The sequence below is a fragment of the Moschus berezovskii genome, chromosome 27, assembly GCF_049115385.1.
Source record: "Moschus berezovskii isolate FMDL1 chromosome 27, NW_MosBer_1.0, whole genome shotgun sequence".
Taxonomy (NCBI): Eukaryota; Metazoa; Chordata; class Mammalia; order Artiodactyla; family Moschidae; genus Moschus; species Moschus berezovskii.
In genome coordinates this window covers 31,462,265-31,476,013 of record NC_142486.1, presented here as the reverse complement: position 1 = coordinate 31,476,013, position 13,749 = coordinate 31,462,265, and the positions used below count along the sequence as shown (strand labels likewise).

Genomic DNA, 13,749 nt, shown 5'->3' with positions numbered 1-13,749 from the left:
GCCAGCCACCTGGCCAAAACTCTGCCTTGTCTCTGCGCTGAGCGGTCTTGCCCCTCCCTGAGGGGCTTTAAAAGCTTTATCTCTTTGGGCTTCTGTCTGGGGCTTGCAGCTCACGTGTCCCTGGCCAGGCCCCTGCACCTGGCGACTAACTGGGCCCAGCGCCCTGTCCTCGGCTAAGCTCTCAGCAGGTGGATCCTGGTGGAGCGATGTAGAACTGTTTGCGCTCTGGCCAGGTGCCTCTGCTCCCATCCTCCTGTATCTCTGATCAGAGCCGGTGGCCCGTCCCAAACTTCTGGAAGTCTCTGTCAGAGTCGGCCTGCCACCCTGGGTCTCAGCACTACCTTCAGCCTGCAGATGCCCAGAGTGCCAAGCCTGTGTGCAGCCCAGGCCCTCTGCTGGCTCACCTCCGGGGAACTGTCGTAGGTAGAGGATGATGTAGGGCTAGGGACCAAGCCGGGCCCACCAGAGGGATGGAGGTGAAGCTGAGGGGACCGTTGAAGAGGCAAGAGTGATTCGTGGTGTCTAAGACAGCGGTGGGTCCTGGCTGTGTTGCATCTAAGAACAGTCTGGGTTCTAGCCATTGGGCCCCACCATCGATGTGGTGTCTGGCAGGCTGCACACTAACCGCAGAGGGCCCGCGTGGGAGAAGGCTGTGGTGGGGAGCAGTGGCATCTTTTCTGTAAAGGCCTGATGGTCAGTGGTTTAGGCCGTGCGGCCCTGCAGACTGCATCCCTATGGCTCAGTTCTGCCGCTGCGGCATGACTGCAGGACAGACAGTTTGAGAATGGATGGCAGGGCTGTGACCCAGGAAAACTGGTGCTGCGCCCCGCCCTGTCCCATGAGGTCGGCTGTACCAGTGCCAAGTTTTTTTTCCAGCTGAGGGAATGGAGAGGAGGGAGAAGGGGCCCAGGAGACCGGTGGGATCTGGGGCTTGATTAGGAAACTTGTATTCTTCCTACTCTGCCTGTTCGCTGCCTTGAAGAGCTTAGTTTCCACAATGGACCAGTTTTCTGTCAGATTGGCCTTCAAGGTACAAAAATTAAAAAAACAAAACTATCATTTCCTTAATCGACTTGTTCTTCACTTGCATATTGAGATGGGCTGCTGTTGCTGCAAGATGGCGTAAATGTTTGTTTTCATATTTATACTGTTTTTATTGCTTCATTTCATGTATTTAAATTACTCTTTCTGAACTTTATATTGATATATAGTAACAACAGAAATTTAAGTCTTGTTTCTTGCTCCCAAAATGGTTCCCTTCCCCAGCAACAATTATGGACCAATTCGTCCTTTTTGCTTTCCAGGTGGCTCAACGGTTAAAGAGTTCGCCTGCCAATGCAGGAGATGCAGGTTTGATCTCTGGATCAGGAAGATGCCCTGGAGAAGGAAATGGCAACCCACTCCAGTATTCTTGCCTGGAAAATCCCATGGACAGAGGAGCCTGGTGGGCTGCAGTCCACGGGGTCACAAAGAGTCAGGTTTGACTGAGTGACTGAACAGCCATCCTTTCCGTGGTGATTCCAAATGCTCTTTAACCAGACCGATTTCCCCTGGTTAACCTTCTCCCGTGTTTTTGACTGAATTTGCTCTTCAGTTCTTTGAAGCTAAGCATGAAACCGATTTCTCGATAGATCATTCTTTGCCCTTCAGCCTTAGGAGGGAGAGCCTCTGACTCAGCCGGGCTCTGCAGAGGCTGCAGTGCAGAAGGACTGCGCTGCTGTCCCTCGAAACATGTGTGGTGGCAGGTAGTAAAGACGAAAGGAATCCCCACGGTAGAGACTAAGCAAATCGTGGGATGCGGGGAGGATAGTAGCTCTCAGGCTGTTGCCTTTTTCATCATCACCAGGAGTGGTCTGTTATGGTAACTTAGGGAAGACGAAGGGCACGATCTTTTATGAAATGTTTACGGTATCTGCGTCCTGCTGGACCTGTGTTTGTGTCCTCTGAACTTTAGATGCTGGTGCCGGCACAGCACCTGTGTCTGGCGGTACACAGCATGCGGGACCAGGGAGGGAAGGGTTGTGACGGAAGGCTGTTGTGGCTCCGCTGCGGTGCTCATCCCCCTGCTTCTGTGGCTTCTGTGTGGACCAGTTGTGGCCCCTGCAAAGTGCACTGGTGGCCAAGATGTCTCATTGCAGCTAGTCGTGGCGGTTCTTTGCCCAAACGGCATTCATGTTTTCTAGGTCCTCCTGGGAAACCCTTCCTCCTCCAGTTTTCTTTCCCCCACAGACTGTACACTTTTCAGCTGCATAATTCCTCGTGGCAGTATTCGGGATCCCCACATTGTTTTTGTTGTCAGTTGCTAAGTCTTGTCTGACTCTTTGCAACCCCATGGACTGTAGCCTGTCAGGCTCCTCTGTCCATGGGATTTGCCAGGCAGGAATACTGGAGGGGGTTGCCGTTTCCTGCACAAGGAGATCTTCCCGATCCAGGGATCGAACCTGCATCTCCTACATTGGCAGGTGGATTCTTTACCACTGAGCCACCTGGACATGCCATGCCTAAAAGCCCACAGCCCCGACCTCACTTCTGCGGTCCCCTCTAACTGACATCTCACTCTCCAGGTATGATTTCCCACGTTGCCCGTGCTGAGCTGGTTTGATGGCTCATAAAATTCTATTATCTAGTCCGTTGCCCTAGGGCATAGACCACTTAAAAAAACTCCTTTTCATTTCCCAAGGTTGAGGTCCACAGGAGCTCAGTAAACCCTGTAACTCCTGAAAATGCGCCCGGCTGAATCCAGCCGTGCTTGGGCAGTCACTGCTACCTTGTCCCCACCCCTGCCACGGGAGGGACCGGCACTCATTTATGGTGATCAGGTAACACTTACTGAATGCTTTCTGTGTGCTGGTTGTTGAGTCGTTATAATGCTTGTGTGAGGTAGTGACCGAAAAGATCCCATTTATAGATAAAGGAATCAATGCTCAGAGAGGGTGGGTAACTTGCCCAAGGTTACCCAGCTACAGAGGCAGAATTTGAACCTGGGACCTGACTCTAGAGATCGTGCTCTGAAAGCCAGGACCCTGAATCACCTCCTTGCATTTGCTGCAGTGTGGAGTACCCCCAGGGAGCTTTAATTTACTCTTACATCCTGCAGGGAATTCCTCTTCTGTATTTCGCTGAGGCAGAAACACCCTCCAGGTTACCCAGCAGTTTGATGGCTGAGCTGGGGTTTGAACACAGATCTGCCCAGCCCCAGGGCCTGGTGGTAGCAACCTTCCATAGGTCCTGCTCCTTTTGTTGGAATGGAAGCTATTGGAACCACCGCCCCCTCCACCCGACCTTCTTGCCCCCAGGAGGTCCCCGCTGAAGCCCTTTGTATCTCTCCAGCTCTTGGACCTGCTCAGGACAGTATCCACAATCTTTGTTCTTAGAGAGGGTTTGGAAGGTGACTCGGGGCCCTGCAGGCAGCTTGGCTTGTCCCACATGGGCCCCTGCTCTGTGTTTCTGAGCATCCTCATCAGGTGAGAAATGAAACGAGGGTTCAGCCCATGTGCCACTAGACGAAGGTGTGCCCGCCACGTGGCACCTGGCACCTTTGTTTTCCGTCTCAGTAGTGTTGTGCTCAGGTAGAAATCATCTCCCTGCCTCAGTCACTTTCCATAAACCTTGACCAAGCGCCTGGCGGGCCTTGCAGGTGGCTCTGTGGTAAAGAATGCACCTGCCAGGGCGGGAGATAAGGGTTTAATCCCTGGGTGGGGAAGATTCCCTGGAGAAGGAAATGGCAATCCACTCCAGGATTCTTGCCTGAACAGTCCCATGGACAGAGGAGCCTGGTGGGCTATAGTCTAGGGGGTCACACAGAGTCAGACATGACTGAGTGGCTGAGCATGCACACACATGTACAAGCGCCTGGCATGTGAGAGCTCTGGGGACCCCAGATGTATGGCATGCTGTGTGCCTTGAAGTTGTGAGGTGATTGCAAGAGACAGAGGCAGTTAGCTGTTGCACACTCTGCAGCGTGCTGCGGGTAGGGGAATCATGGTGGGCTTCTTGGTTGAGGTGTCTTTTTCATCCTGGCCTGAATAGATGAGTTTCATCAGATCAGGATGGGGGGTAGTGGTGGTGAACATGGGGAAATCCATGAAACAACAATGCGTTGGAATGTTTTTCAGCCTTAAAGAGGAAGGCATTCCTACCACAGGTGGCAACATGGATGAAGCTGGAGGACATTATGTTAAGTAAGATAAGCTGGATCCAGAAGGACAAACACCATGTAATTCCACTTATATGAGGAGTCTAATGGTCGAACTCTGAGACGCAGAGTGGAAGGGTGGTTGCCAGGGGCTGGGGCAGGAGGGAGTGGAGAGATGCTCTGGGTGTCAGGCTTCAGGCCAGGCACATGGGTCAGCTCCAGAGCCCTGATGTGTGATGACACTGTGCTCGGACATGGCCTTTAACATCCATGAGGAGGGATATCTTGGGTGAAGTGTTCTCAGCACAATGGAAAACTCCGTTGGGCTTGCGTCTTATTCAGGGAGAGGCACTCACATTTGGGGGGAGGAACAAAATAGTGCAGACCGTCACTGAAGAGCATCCTTAGGGTGGCTGGCTCAGAGGCTGCTGGCCCAAGCAGATTGCTGTCCGCAGGTGAGGCCAGGTAAAGGGGTTGGTGACGCCAGGCGGGGGTGCGACACCCACATCTCAGCATAAGGATTGTGCCTGTGGGTGGTGAGCTGCTCCCTCTAGGAGAAGCTTGGCACGGGAGGGACCAAGGGCCCCGGAACCCGAGCCTTCTGCCCTGCTGGGTCCAGGGTGCCAGGCATCCTGGCCGTGGGTGTGTCTGCACCAGGCACATGTGCCCTGCTGAGCTCTCATCCCACTTATATCCAGGGCACGTGGCTCTTTAGTGTAAATCAGGCAGGCATGTGGCGCAGTCTGTGGATCAGAAGACTGGCGTGATCCCTTGATGAAGAGATTTCAGCAGGGCTTGGTGGGGAGGGAGATGAGCGGGTGGAGCAGAGAGGACGTTTAGAGTGGTGAAACTGTACCATCATGGTGGATTCATGTCTCACAGATTTCCAGACGCAGGGAACATGCAGCCCCACGGGCAAAGCCTGATGTAGCAGTGGTGATTGTGATGTGTCAGTGTGGGTTCGTCATTTGTAACAAACATCTGGCTCTGGTGGTGGGTATCGGTAATGAGGGAGGCTATGCATGAGCAGGGGCTGCTGGTAGATGGGGGAACCTCTGTACCTTCCTCCTGATTTTGCTTTGAACCTGAAACTGCTTTATAAAATAGTTTGTGTAAAAAAAAAAAAGAAAGAGATATCACTTCTTCTAACCTCACGTTGCAACGATGAACAACAACATATCCAGTCCTTTGCTTCTATAAGAAGCGTGGGGCAGCTGAGACCTCCAGGAGTCCTCGTGAGAAGACTCAGATGTCACACAAGCCTTGGAGTGAAGGAGCAGTTTCCTGAGCCTGGGTCTCCAGCACTCGGCTGCAGCCTTGGCCCCTGCTCTGGGTTTCTTGAAGATAAGAGCCAAAGAGATATGACCCAGCTGGTCTTCAGTGATGTAGTAAGTCTTGATTTTTTTCCCCCCATGGCTGTGGTGTCACAGAATTAGATTACCGGCTTGTTTTTATTTTTACAGATTGACCAGTGTTTTCAGTTACCATAAAAGTGTGAAATCTAGCATCATGTCAAGTTCTTCTAAATTGTTAGTGCTCTCTGCTGCTGCCTGTAAGAGGCAGTGTCTTTACTCAGCACCGCCTTGCCTGGTTTCCCCTCTGAAGGTTACAGCACTCCAGGGAGGTGGAAAGGTGGGTGCTGTTCACCCGCAAGAGAAAGGCTCAGAGAGGCCGAGACCCTGGTACAAGGCTGAGAGCCAGGGCCCTCGTTACCTGGTCATGTTCAGCATGCAAAGTCAGACAGACTGTTTCCTCGTGGGCGCGTGTGACTGTGTGTGTTTGTCCTCCATTAAGAAATTCTCTGTTAAGGACACTGCTCCCTTAGGTAAGTCGGGAGCCTGGCTCTCTCCTTGGGAAGGGGCCTTGTAGCCAGCAGGCAGGCGCTCAGTAGATGCTTGTGTCGTTGATGTTCAGTTGCTCAGTCGTGTCCGACTCTGTGTGACCCCATGGACTGCAGCACACCAGGCCTCCCAGTCCCTCACTATCTTCCAGAGTTTGCCCAAGGTCACGTCCATTGACGTGGTGACTGTCCAACCATCTCATCCTCTGCTGCCCTTTTCTCCTTTGCCTTCCGTCTTTCCCAGCATCAGTGGCCCTGGTTCTGGACACAGCATACCACGTCCCGTGGGGCCGGGGTCTTCTCCCCTGCTGGCAGGACGCCTTGGCTTCCATCCTGGCTCTGATGTGGAAAGGTGGACGGTTGCACAGCTTATTTCGTGACGTCCGAGGTTGGTTCTTCTGCCTTAATATCACTGATATTTTGATGAAATAGTAGTTCTTAATCACTGCGAGTGAGTAGTGGTGATTACCGCTGGTTCCTGGGGTCGAATTCAGAGATTGGAATTGGACAGATTTGGATGCCAGCTGTGACTTTACATCTCTCTGAGCCTGGTTAAAGGCCTGTAGAAGGGACTGGGAGACCACTTCCCGGAGAGTCATTCTGTGATACCAGCAAGACTGTACCCGGGGCGCTTGCCTGATGGGTACTGGAGTTGTCATCAAATCCTCAAGTCTCCAAACTCCCTGAGGGCCGGGCCATGTGGCCCTTCCTTGAGTACCCTGCCTTCCTTGTGTAACCCAACTCGTGCCTGCCCCAGGACCTTTGCATGTGCCTTGTGCCACATGTAATGTTTCCCTCCATCCAGCAGCACACTGGCTCCCTCTCTTCCCTGGGGTCCCCAGAGAGGCCATCCCAGCACAGCCCACAAAATGACACCCTCCCCACCACCTGTCTCTACACCCCACCTGGCTTTCCTCCCAGCGTGTCTCATTGTCCCATCTGTTCCATGTTGGTGGGTGTGTCTCCCGTCCGAGGGAGGGGCCCTGCCTCCTGCAGGCAGAGACTTTGATCTTCTCTGTTCCTCCTTTACCCACAGCGCCAAGAGCAGCGCTTGGACCTTGTAGGTGCTCAGAAAGTTTGCGTCAACCCAGTGAATTTCGAATCTTCCTTGTCTTCACCTTGGTTGACCCCAGGAGAGGGGCGCCTCAGACCCTCCTCACCAGTACCGTCCATGGCCTGGTTCCTCGCCATGCGACTTGCAGGTTTCACACCGTCACAGGTGTGATGGGGAAGCCAGGCCTCGACCTCCGAGCTGTGTCCTTCTGATGCCGACGTGGCTGTTCTGGGTCAGAAAAGACAGGGGTGGGCCTATTTTTTGACCCAGAGGTTGAGCAGGAGCCCTCATGATTCCTCATCCTTCCCTTCCTTCCTCTGAGACCTGGATGGTGGGCTTCCGCCCCCTCTGTGGCCGACCGTGGACAGCGTGGGTCCTGGGACCCATTTCTTGCCTCAGCGTCTCTGGGCCTCTCTCTGCCTAGGCATCCTGAGTATAAAGGGACAGAAGGGCCACCTGTTTATCTTGTCCTCGTCCTCCCCCATTTCCTCCTCCTTCCCAATTCATTTGTACCCCAACAACGTGGGGCAGTGTTTCTTAGGTGTGTGTAAGGGAGTAAACGAGATAACGCCAGTGTGGGCTTTGAACAGAGCTTGACAAGCAGAAGAGTTTGAATTTTAGCTAAAAAGAGGATACCACCTAACCATACTTCTTTCCAAAAGAGGACTTGAAGCAGCGTATTACAACAGTTTAGAAACAGGTTATATGTAAATTGGCCCCAGGTGGAAAGACAGTTTGGTGAACAGAGGGAGGGTTAGGGCACATTGTGGTGGCCACATGGCCAAGTGGTTGCACTGGATGTGTGACTTTGGTTGTGAGACTTTGGCTGTGAGCTTCTTTGCAGCCAGTTCTAAGAGGATTGGTTAAGGGAAAAAAAATAAAACTGGCTTTCCGGGGGAAATTCACAAGTTCCTGGGCTTGAGATCTGAGTGTTACGGTAAATAGTCCACTGTGGGTGGACAGTGACAACAGGTAAGCTTGCTGTAGATGGAAAACTTGGATGCTCATTGAATTTAAAGGCATGATTCTCTATCAGTGAATTGCTTTCCCACATTGAAGATGTCAGGAGAGCTGCTCCTGCAAGTATATGAACTGTGTGTTGGAGGGGCCCCTGAGTTAGCGCAGGAAGACCAGATCTCTCAGTAACCTTGAGTATGTCTGTGTCAGTATGGAATCAGCTGGGTTTCCCATGTGGCTCAGTGGTAAAGAATCTGCCTGCCGATGCAGGAGATGTGGGTTTGACCCCTGGGTCAGGAAGATCCCCTGGAGGAAGAAATGGCAACCCACTCCAGTATACTTGCCTGGTGAGCTCCAGTCCACGGGGTCGCAAAGAGTTGGACATGACTGAACACGCAGGAGAATGAAGTCAGTTGCCTTGAGATCTGCTGTCTGACCTGTGGTTGATAACTGGCTCTAACTGGGAGTATATCAGTGTTCAAAGCAGATGCCGTCCGGTCGCAGGGACTTGGGAAAGTAATCAGAAGTTACCAGTCTGTAACTTCCTTCGCGGCTGGTTATGTGCACCAAGGAAACGCCTCCACGTTTATTCCCATCCTGCCCTGCCTTTGGATTCTGTGTGGCTAATAAGAGTGATTGACTGAGCCCACTGGATCTCCTAGACTGTATAGGAATTATTTTTGAAAGGGAAAAGGGAACTTGTCTAGACAAGTGGCCCTAAATAGCACATAATCCAGACCGGTGAGGGGCGGTGTAGCAGGCGGGATCTGCTGGTTAATTTGGACTTGGCTTTCTTCCCTTAGGTGAACTGCGACAAGCCATCGTGGCCATGATGAACAGGAAAGACGAGCTGGAAGAAGAGAACAGGTATCACTCCTTCATGGAAATCCTACCTCTGGGGCAGAGAGAAGATCACCGTGAAGGAAGTTTTGCTTCAGGGGCAGAATTGTGACCAGTGATTTCTGATTTTTTTGTTCTGAGATGTACTACTTTATTTTTTCAACTTTTTAGTTTTTGTTGGAGCAGAACCAACTGACAGTGTTGTGATAGCTTCTGGTGAACAGCAAAGGGACTCAGCCGTATATGTACATGTATCCATTCTGGGATGTACCACTTTAGTATATGTAATGTGGCTTGAGTATTAATAAGGAATGAAACGATGCACTGTCTTAGAACAAACTGAGAATTTGTAAAGCAGTCTTTTTAATTTTTTAATTCTTTTTTTAAAAATAGTCTTTGAGATATAATTCACATATCATATAATTCATAAATTATAGCACATAATTTATCATATAAAACATGAAACCTGTTTAAAGTATTCAGTGCTTTTTAGTGTATTCACAGATATGTGCAAATGTCTCACCACAGTCAATCTTAGAACATTTTCTTTGCCTCAGAATGATGCTCCATCCTCATAGCTGTCACCCTGAGCCCCCCTTAAGCGGCAGCTAACTTTCATTGAGGTTCTATCCACCATGTTCCAAGCACTAGTGTACTTAACATTTTCTCAAATTGAGGGTACCTATAGCAAGATGGCATATGGAGTCTTTTGATTTTCCCCAAAGCCCTGTTGCAGACACTGAGAGGCCAAAGGGTTTTATTCATTTTGATTCCCTGTTGAAACCAGGGCTGGATCCCAGACAGCCGTTAGCTGTGTTGCCTCTGTCTAGCTGCCCAAACGTGAGCCGCTCCAATGCCGGGACCTTGTCTGGGCTACAGGCTGGTCAGTAAAGGGATCTGCCTGCGGTTATCTGCAGAGCCTAAGGCAGCTGGCCTGGGGGTCAGGGAGCAGGTGTGTGTGTGTGTGCACGCTCACACCACCCTCTTATGCTTGCCCCTGAGCAGGAATTGTGTGCCTGGGGATGTGCATTTTGATTCTCCTTTTTAAAACTTGCTTTGGGCCCTGCTTGACAAGCTTCTCCCTCATCCTTTATGGAAACATACAAGAGCAAACAAACGTGATTTGGAAAAACAAGTGTTTTTTAAAAAGGAATCTTCAGACAGTGTGATTTTTCCAGTGAAAGTAAATCTCAGTGACAGGCTGTGGACTTTGTAGGATGCTTTTTCCTTTTTCCAGCTAGGGCCATCATCTTGGAAAAAGGCCACAGGTTTTGTGTTACTTTGTAAAGAACAATAGTCACTGTTGGGTCATTTCTTCTCCTTCCCAGCAAGAGAAAGCAAAAATCACACCCAGTTTGTGTTGGCGGGGTGGTTTCCAGGCCCCAAGAGGAGAATTTTTTCAAAACTTTCAAGGAGCATTGAAACCCGCCATGTTTGTTTTTGGAGTGGGGGTTCAGTGCGCAGTGGGATGGTTCGGGCATGACTGCTTGTGGTCTGGTGTCTCATGGCAAGTGTCCTCTAGATTTAGGAGGCAGCCGCACCAAAGTTAGTAAATGTTTTCAAGAAATAGCCATTTGAGGTCCGTAGATGGTCACAAGAACCCAGCTTGGCTCAGGTCTAGGTGGTAACTTGCGGTTATTTCTGGAAGAGCCGCTGTCTTCTCTGCTGTTTAAGACCAAAGACGACAGATATTCCAGCGAATGTATTTGAGCATATACCGGATATAGTATAAAGCACAGTCATTGCAGTGTCAGGTTATTCATCTCCGTAAGCCAGTCTGTTTGCTTGTTTAACCTGGAGGTGGCGACGGATCAAGGGGGAAGGGCGTTGTGTGGGAGATTGTGGGCAGAGGAGAGATGAGACTCCCGTCGTCCGTCAGATAACTGGAGCCCTGTGGCTCAGGTGGTTTTTTTTGGCCTGTCCTGGCAGCCCTTCCTTTGTTGAATCTCTTACATAGTGTGGCTGGGCTGAAAGGTCCCGGTTGAACATGCAAACCTCAGCGTGGGATGTCTGGGAGGGGGCGTGCCTGGGATTGGCTCATCTCATTGTTTTCCCTTGGTTTAAACCACCAAACCCGTAGGCTCTCAGAGCCAGGCCGCTGGTGGTTCCCCGGGGCTCATCCTAATTATGATGCAGAGACTCTTGAGCAGAATTGGGTAGCTCCTCAAAGCAGTTTGTACGAGATGGATGTGAACTGCAGTTTCTGCAGAGCCTTGTGGAAGATGAATGAACTCGGACTTGACTCTGTGAAGTCCGGGTTGGCAGCCTCTGAACAGGTGGGATCTCCTCCTCCTCCCAGGTCACTGCGGAACCTGCTTGACGGCGAGATGGAGCACTCGGCCGCGCTCCGCCAGGAGGTCGACACCTTGAAGCGGAAGGTGGCCGAGCAGGAGGAGCGGCACGTCACGAAGGTCCAGGCACTGGCAAGGTAGGGGGCAGAGGCGCTGGGCACACCTTTCATCAGTACTTACTAATTTAAAGAAAAGTGGCCAATGGAAATAATACTTACACAACTGAAATTTTAACTTGTTAAATATTGAGTAAGTATTAAATAGTATTCTGTGATCACCGGCTCACCCCTGGAGGGTGGGCAGCGTCACCGCTCAGAGATGCCCCCCTGTGTATTCAAGCAGATGTGAACATCAGATACATGAACTTTCTCTTCTTCTCATCTCCCTCCTCTCCTCTCTTTCTTCCTTGATATAAATGGTCCTGTATCCTACACCCAACTCTCTCCACAGCTTAGACACCATCCCGCTGGGTACACAGACAGCAGGTCTTTCTAACGGCTCCTGATACGCCACCGTCCGCCTGCACCAGGACTCATTTGATTGACATGCCAGCAGCCAGGCGTCTGAGTCGTTTCTAGCCTTTTGCCACCTCTGATAACCTTTGCAGTTGTCATCGTGTCCTCGTGTGAGTGTATTTGCTAGAGAAGTTCTTGGAAGTAGAATTGCTGGGTCAAAGCGCGGTGTTTGCCTTTTCTTTCTTTTTTTTTTATTATTTATTTGTTTATTTATTTGGCTGTGTCGGGTCTTAGTTGTGGCCTGTGGGGTCTAGTTCCCTGCCCAGGGACTGAACCTGGGCCCCCTGCATTGGGAGTGTGGAGTCTTGGCCACTGGAGCACCAGAAAGGTCCCCACAGTGCTTTCTGAGTTGGATGAAGGTCGTCAACCTGCCTTTCATGAGGGCTGGGTCTCCCCCAGCACAGTCCTGCCCCTGGCGGATCCAGCTTTGGGGTCTTTGATAAAATCACAGGTGAAAGCAGTGCTGGCGAAATATTTTTTATTTCCCTGATTCAGAATATGGTTGAACCTCTTTATAGTTGAGTCATCTTATTTTCTTTTCCATGACTTTGTTTATATCTAATTAAAGAAAACTGTAAAACAACCCCCCCCACCCCCAAGCTCCAACTGCCATAATGAGATTTTACTGAGTTTGTCACATGCAAACATATCTTTATGGGCTCTCCTTGAAATCTCCAGCCCGTCACTTCCTAGGCTGTGTCCTTTTACCACAGTAAAAGCTTCATGGTCACCATTTTTATGTACCTGGATGTGGCATTTCATTGAGCTAATGAAGCATATGAAATAACCATTTCTGATTGCTGGACATTTGAGTTGTTCTAGTTTTTCCCCCATTTTGTGTAAGATAAGTACTTTATCTGGCTCTGTTGTTGTTTAGTCACTCAGTCATGTGTGACTTTTCGCGTCTCCTTGGACTGTAGCATGCCAGGCTTCCCTGTCCTTCACCATCTCCCGAAGTTTGCTCAACTCCACTGAGTCGATAATGCCAACCAACCGTCTCATCCTCTGTCGCTCCCTTCTCCTCCTGCCTTCAATCTTCCCCAGCATCAGAGTCTTTTCCAATGAGTTGGCTCTCTGTATCAGGTGGCCAAAGTATTGAAGCTTCATCAGTCCTTCCAATGAATATTCAGGACTGATCTCCTTTAGAATGGACTGGTTGGATCTCCTTGCTGTCCAAGGGACTCTCAAGAGTCTTCTCCAACACCACAGTTCAGAAGCATCAATTCTTCGGTGCTCAGCCTTCTTTATGGTCCAACTTTCACATCTTTACATGACTGTTGGAAAAACCATAGCTTTGACTAGACATTCTTTAAAGCGACTTTAAAAATAGACCGGGAGATGCATCTATCATGTGGGGGGCGGGGTGGGTGAGCCCAGGGTTCAGGAAACTCAACAGTGGCAGCATTACCATCCCTGTGCTGTCAGCTGCAGTGAGTGACACTAATGTAATTGTCGTGTATATGGAACGGGAAGTTGGCAGCGTGATCCTGTATTTATTTATTTTTTGGCTGTGCTGGGTCTTCACTGTGGTGTGTAGGCTGAGAAGTTGTGGCACATGGGCTTAGTTGCTCCACAACTGAGTCCCTGGCCTCGGAAGGCAGTTTCTTAACCACTGGACCACCAGGGAAGTCCCCCTTCCCTGTGTTTAATTTTAATTTCTCTCCTGTGTTCACATTTGAAAATGACACATCCAGAGCATCAGAAATAAATCCCAGGTGCCTAATTTGGCGTTTTCTCACCTGACCCCCGTCTTTCCCGGCCATGCCGGGGTTCTGTGGTACGATTGTGTTTTCTGTAGTCTGTGGAGACCCGGGTTCTGAATCATTGAAGACAAACAGACTTCCATCCTCTGTCATTTTTTATTGTGTCAGGAGCCAGCTCAGCTTCCTTCCTTGCAAATTGGATGTTGAGTCTGAACCGCTTCACTTCCACAGGCGTGTGTTTTCTTTGTTTATGAAATGGACAGGATGGACTTATCCCCCTGAGAGGGCCCACTGAGGGAAGTGTGTGAAAGTCCGTAAGGCAGTGGCGAGTGATTGGAGTGTGTTTTACAGTAAATGTGTTTTGAGTATATGATAATCTTGGGATAAATTTTTGTCAGCCCATGAATGAAATAG

The 13,749-nt window shown here is 50.3% G+C and overlaps 1 protein-coding gene across 3 annotated transcripts in view; it reads left to right on the top strand.

Annotated features, from left to right (window-relative positions):
• SNX29 (sorting nexin 29) overlaps positions 1-13,749 on the top strand; it is a 611,246-nt gene that overhangs the window by 129,432 nt on the left and 468,065 nt on the right. For all 3 annotated transcript variants that reach the window (XM_055409515.2, XM_088833007.1, XM_055409516.2), the window contains 2 exons: positions 8,790-8,853; positions 11,126-11,254. In XM_055409515.2, coding sequence (XP_055265490.2) covers positions 8,790-8,853; positions 11,126-11,254 — 193 coding nt within the window. The remainder of the gene's footprint in view (positions 1-8,789; positions 8,854-11,125; positions 11,255-13,749) is intronic.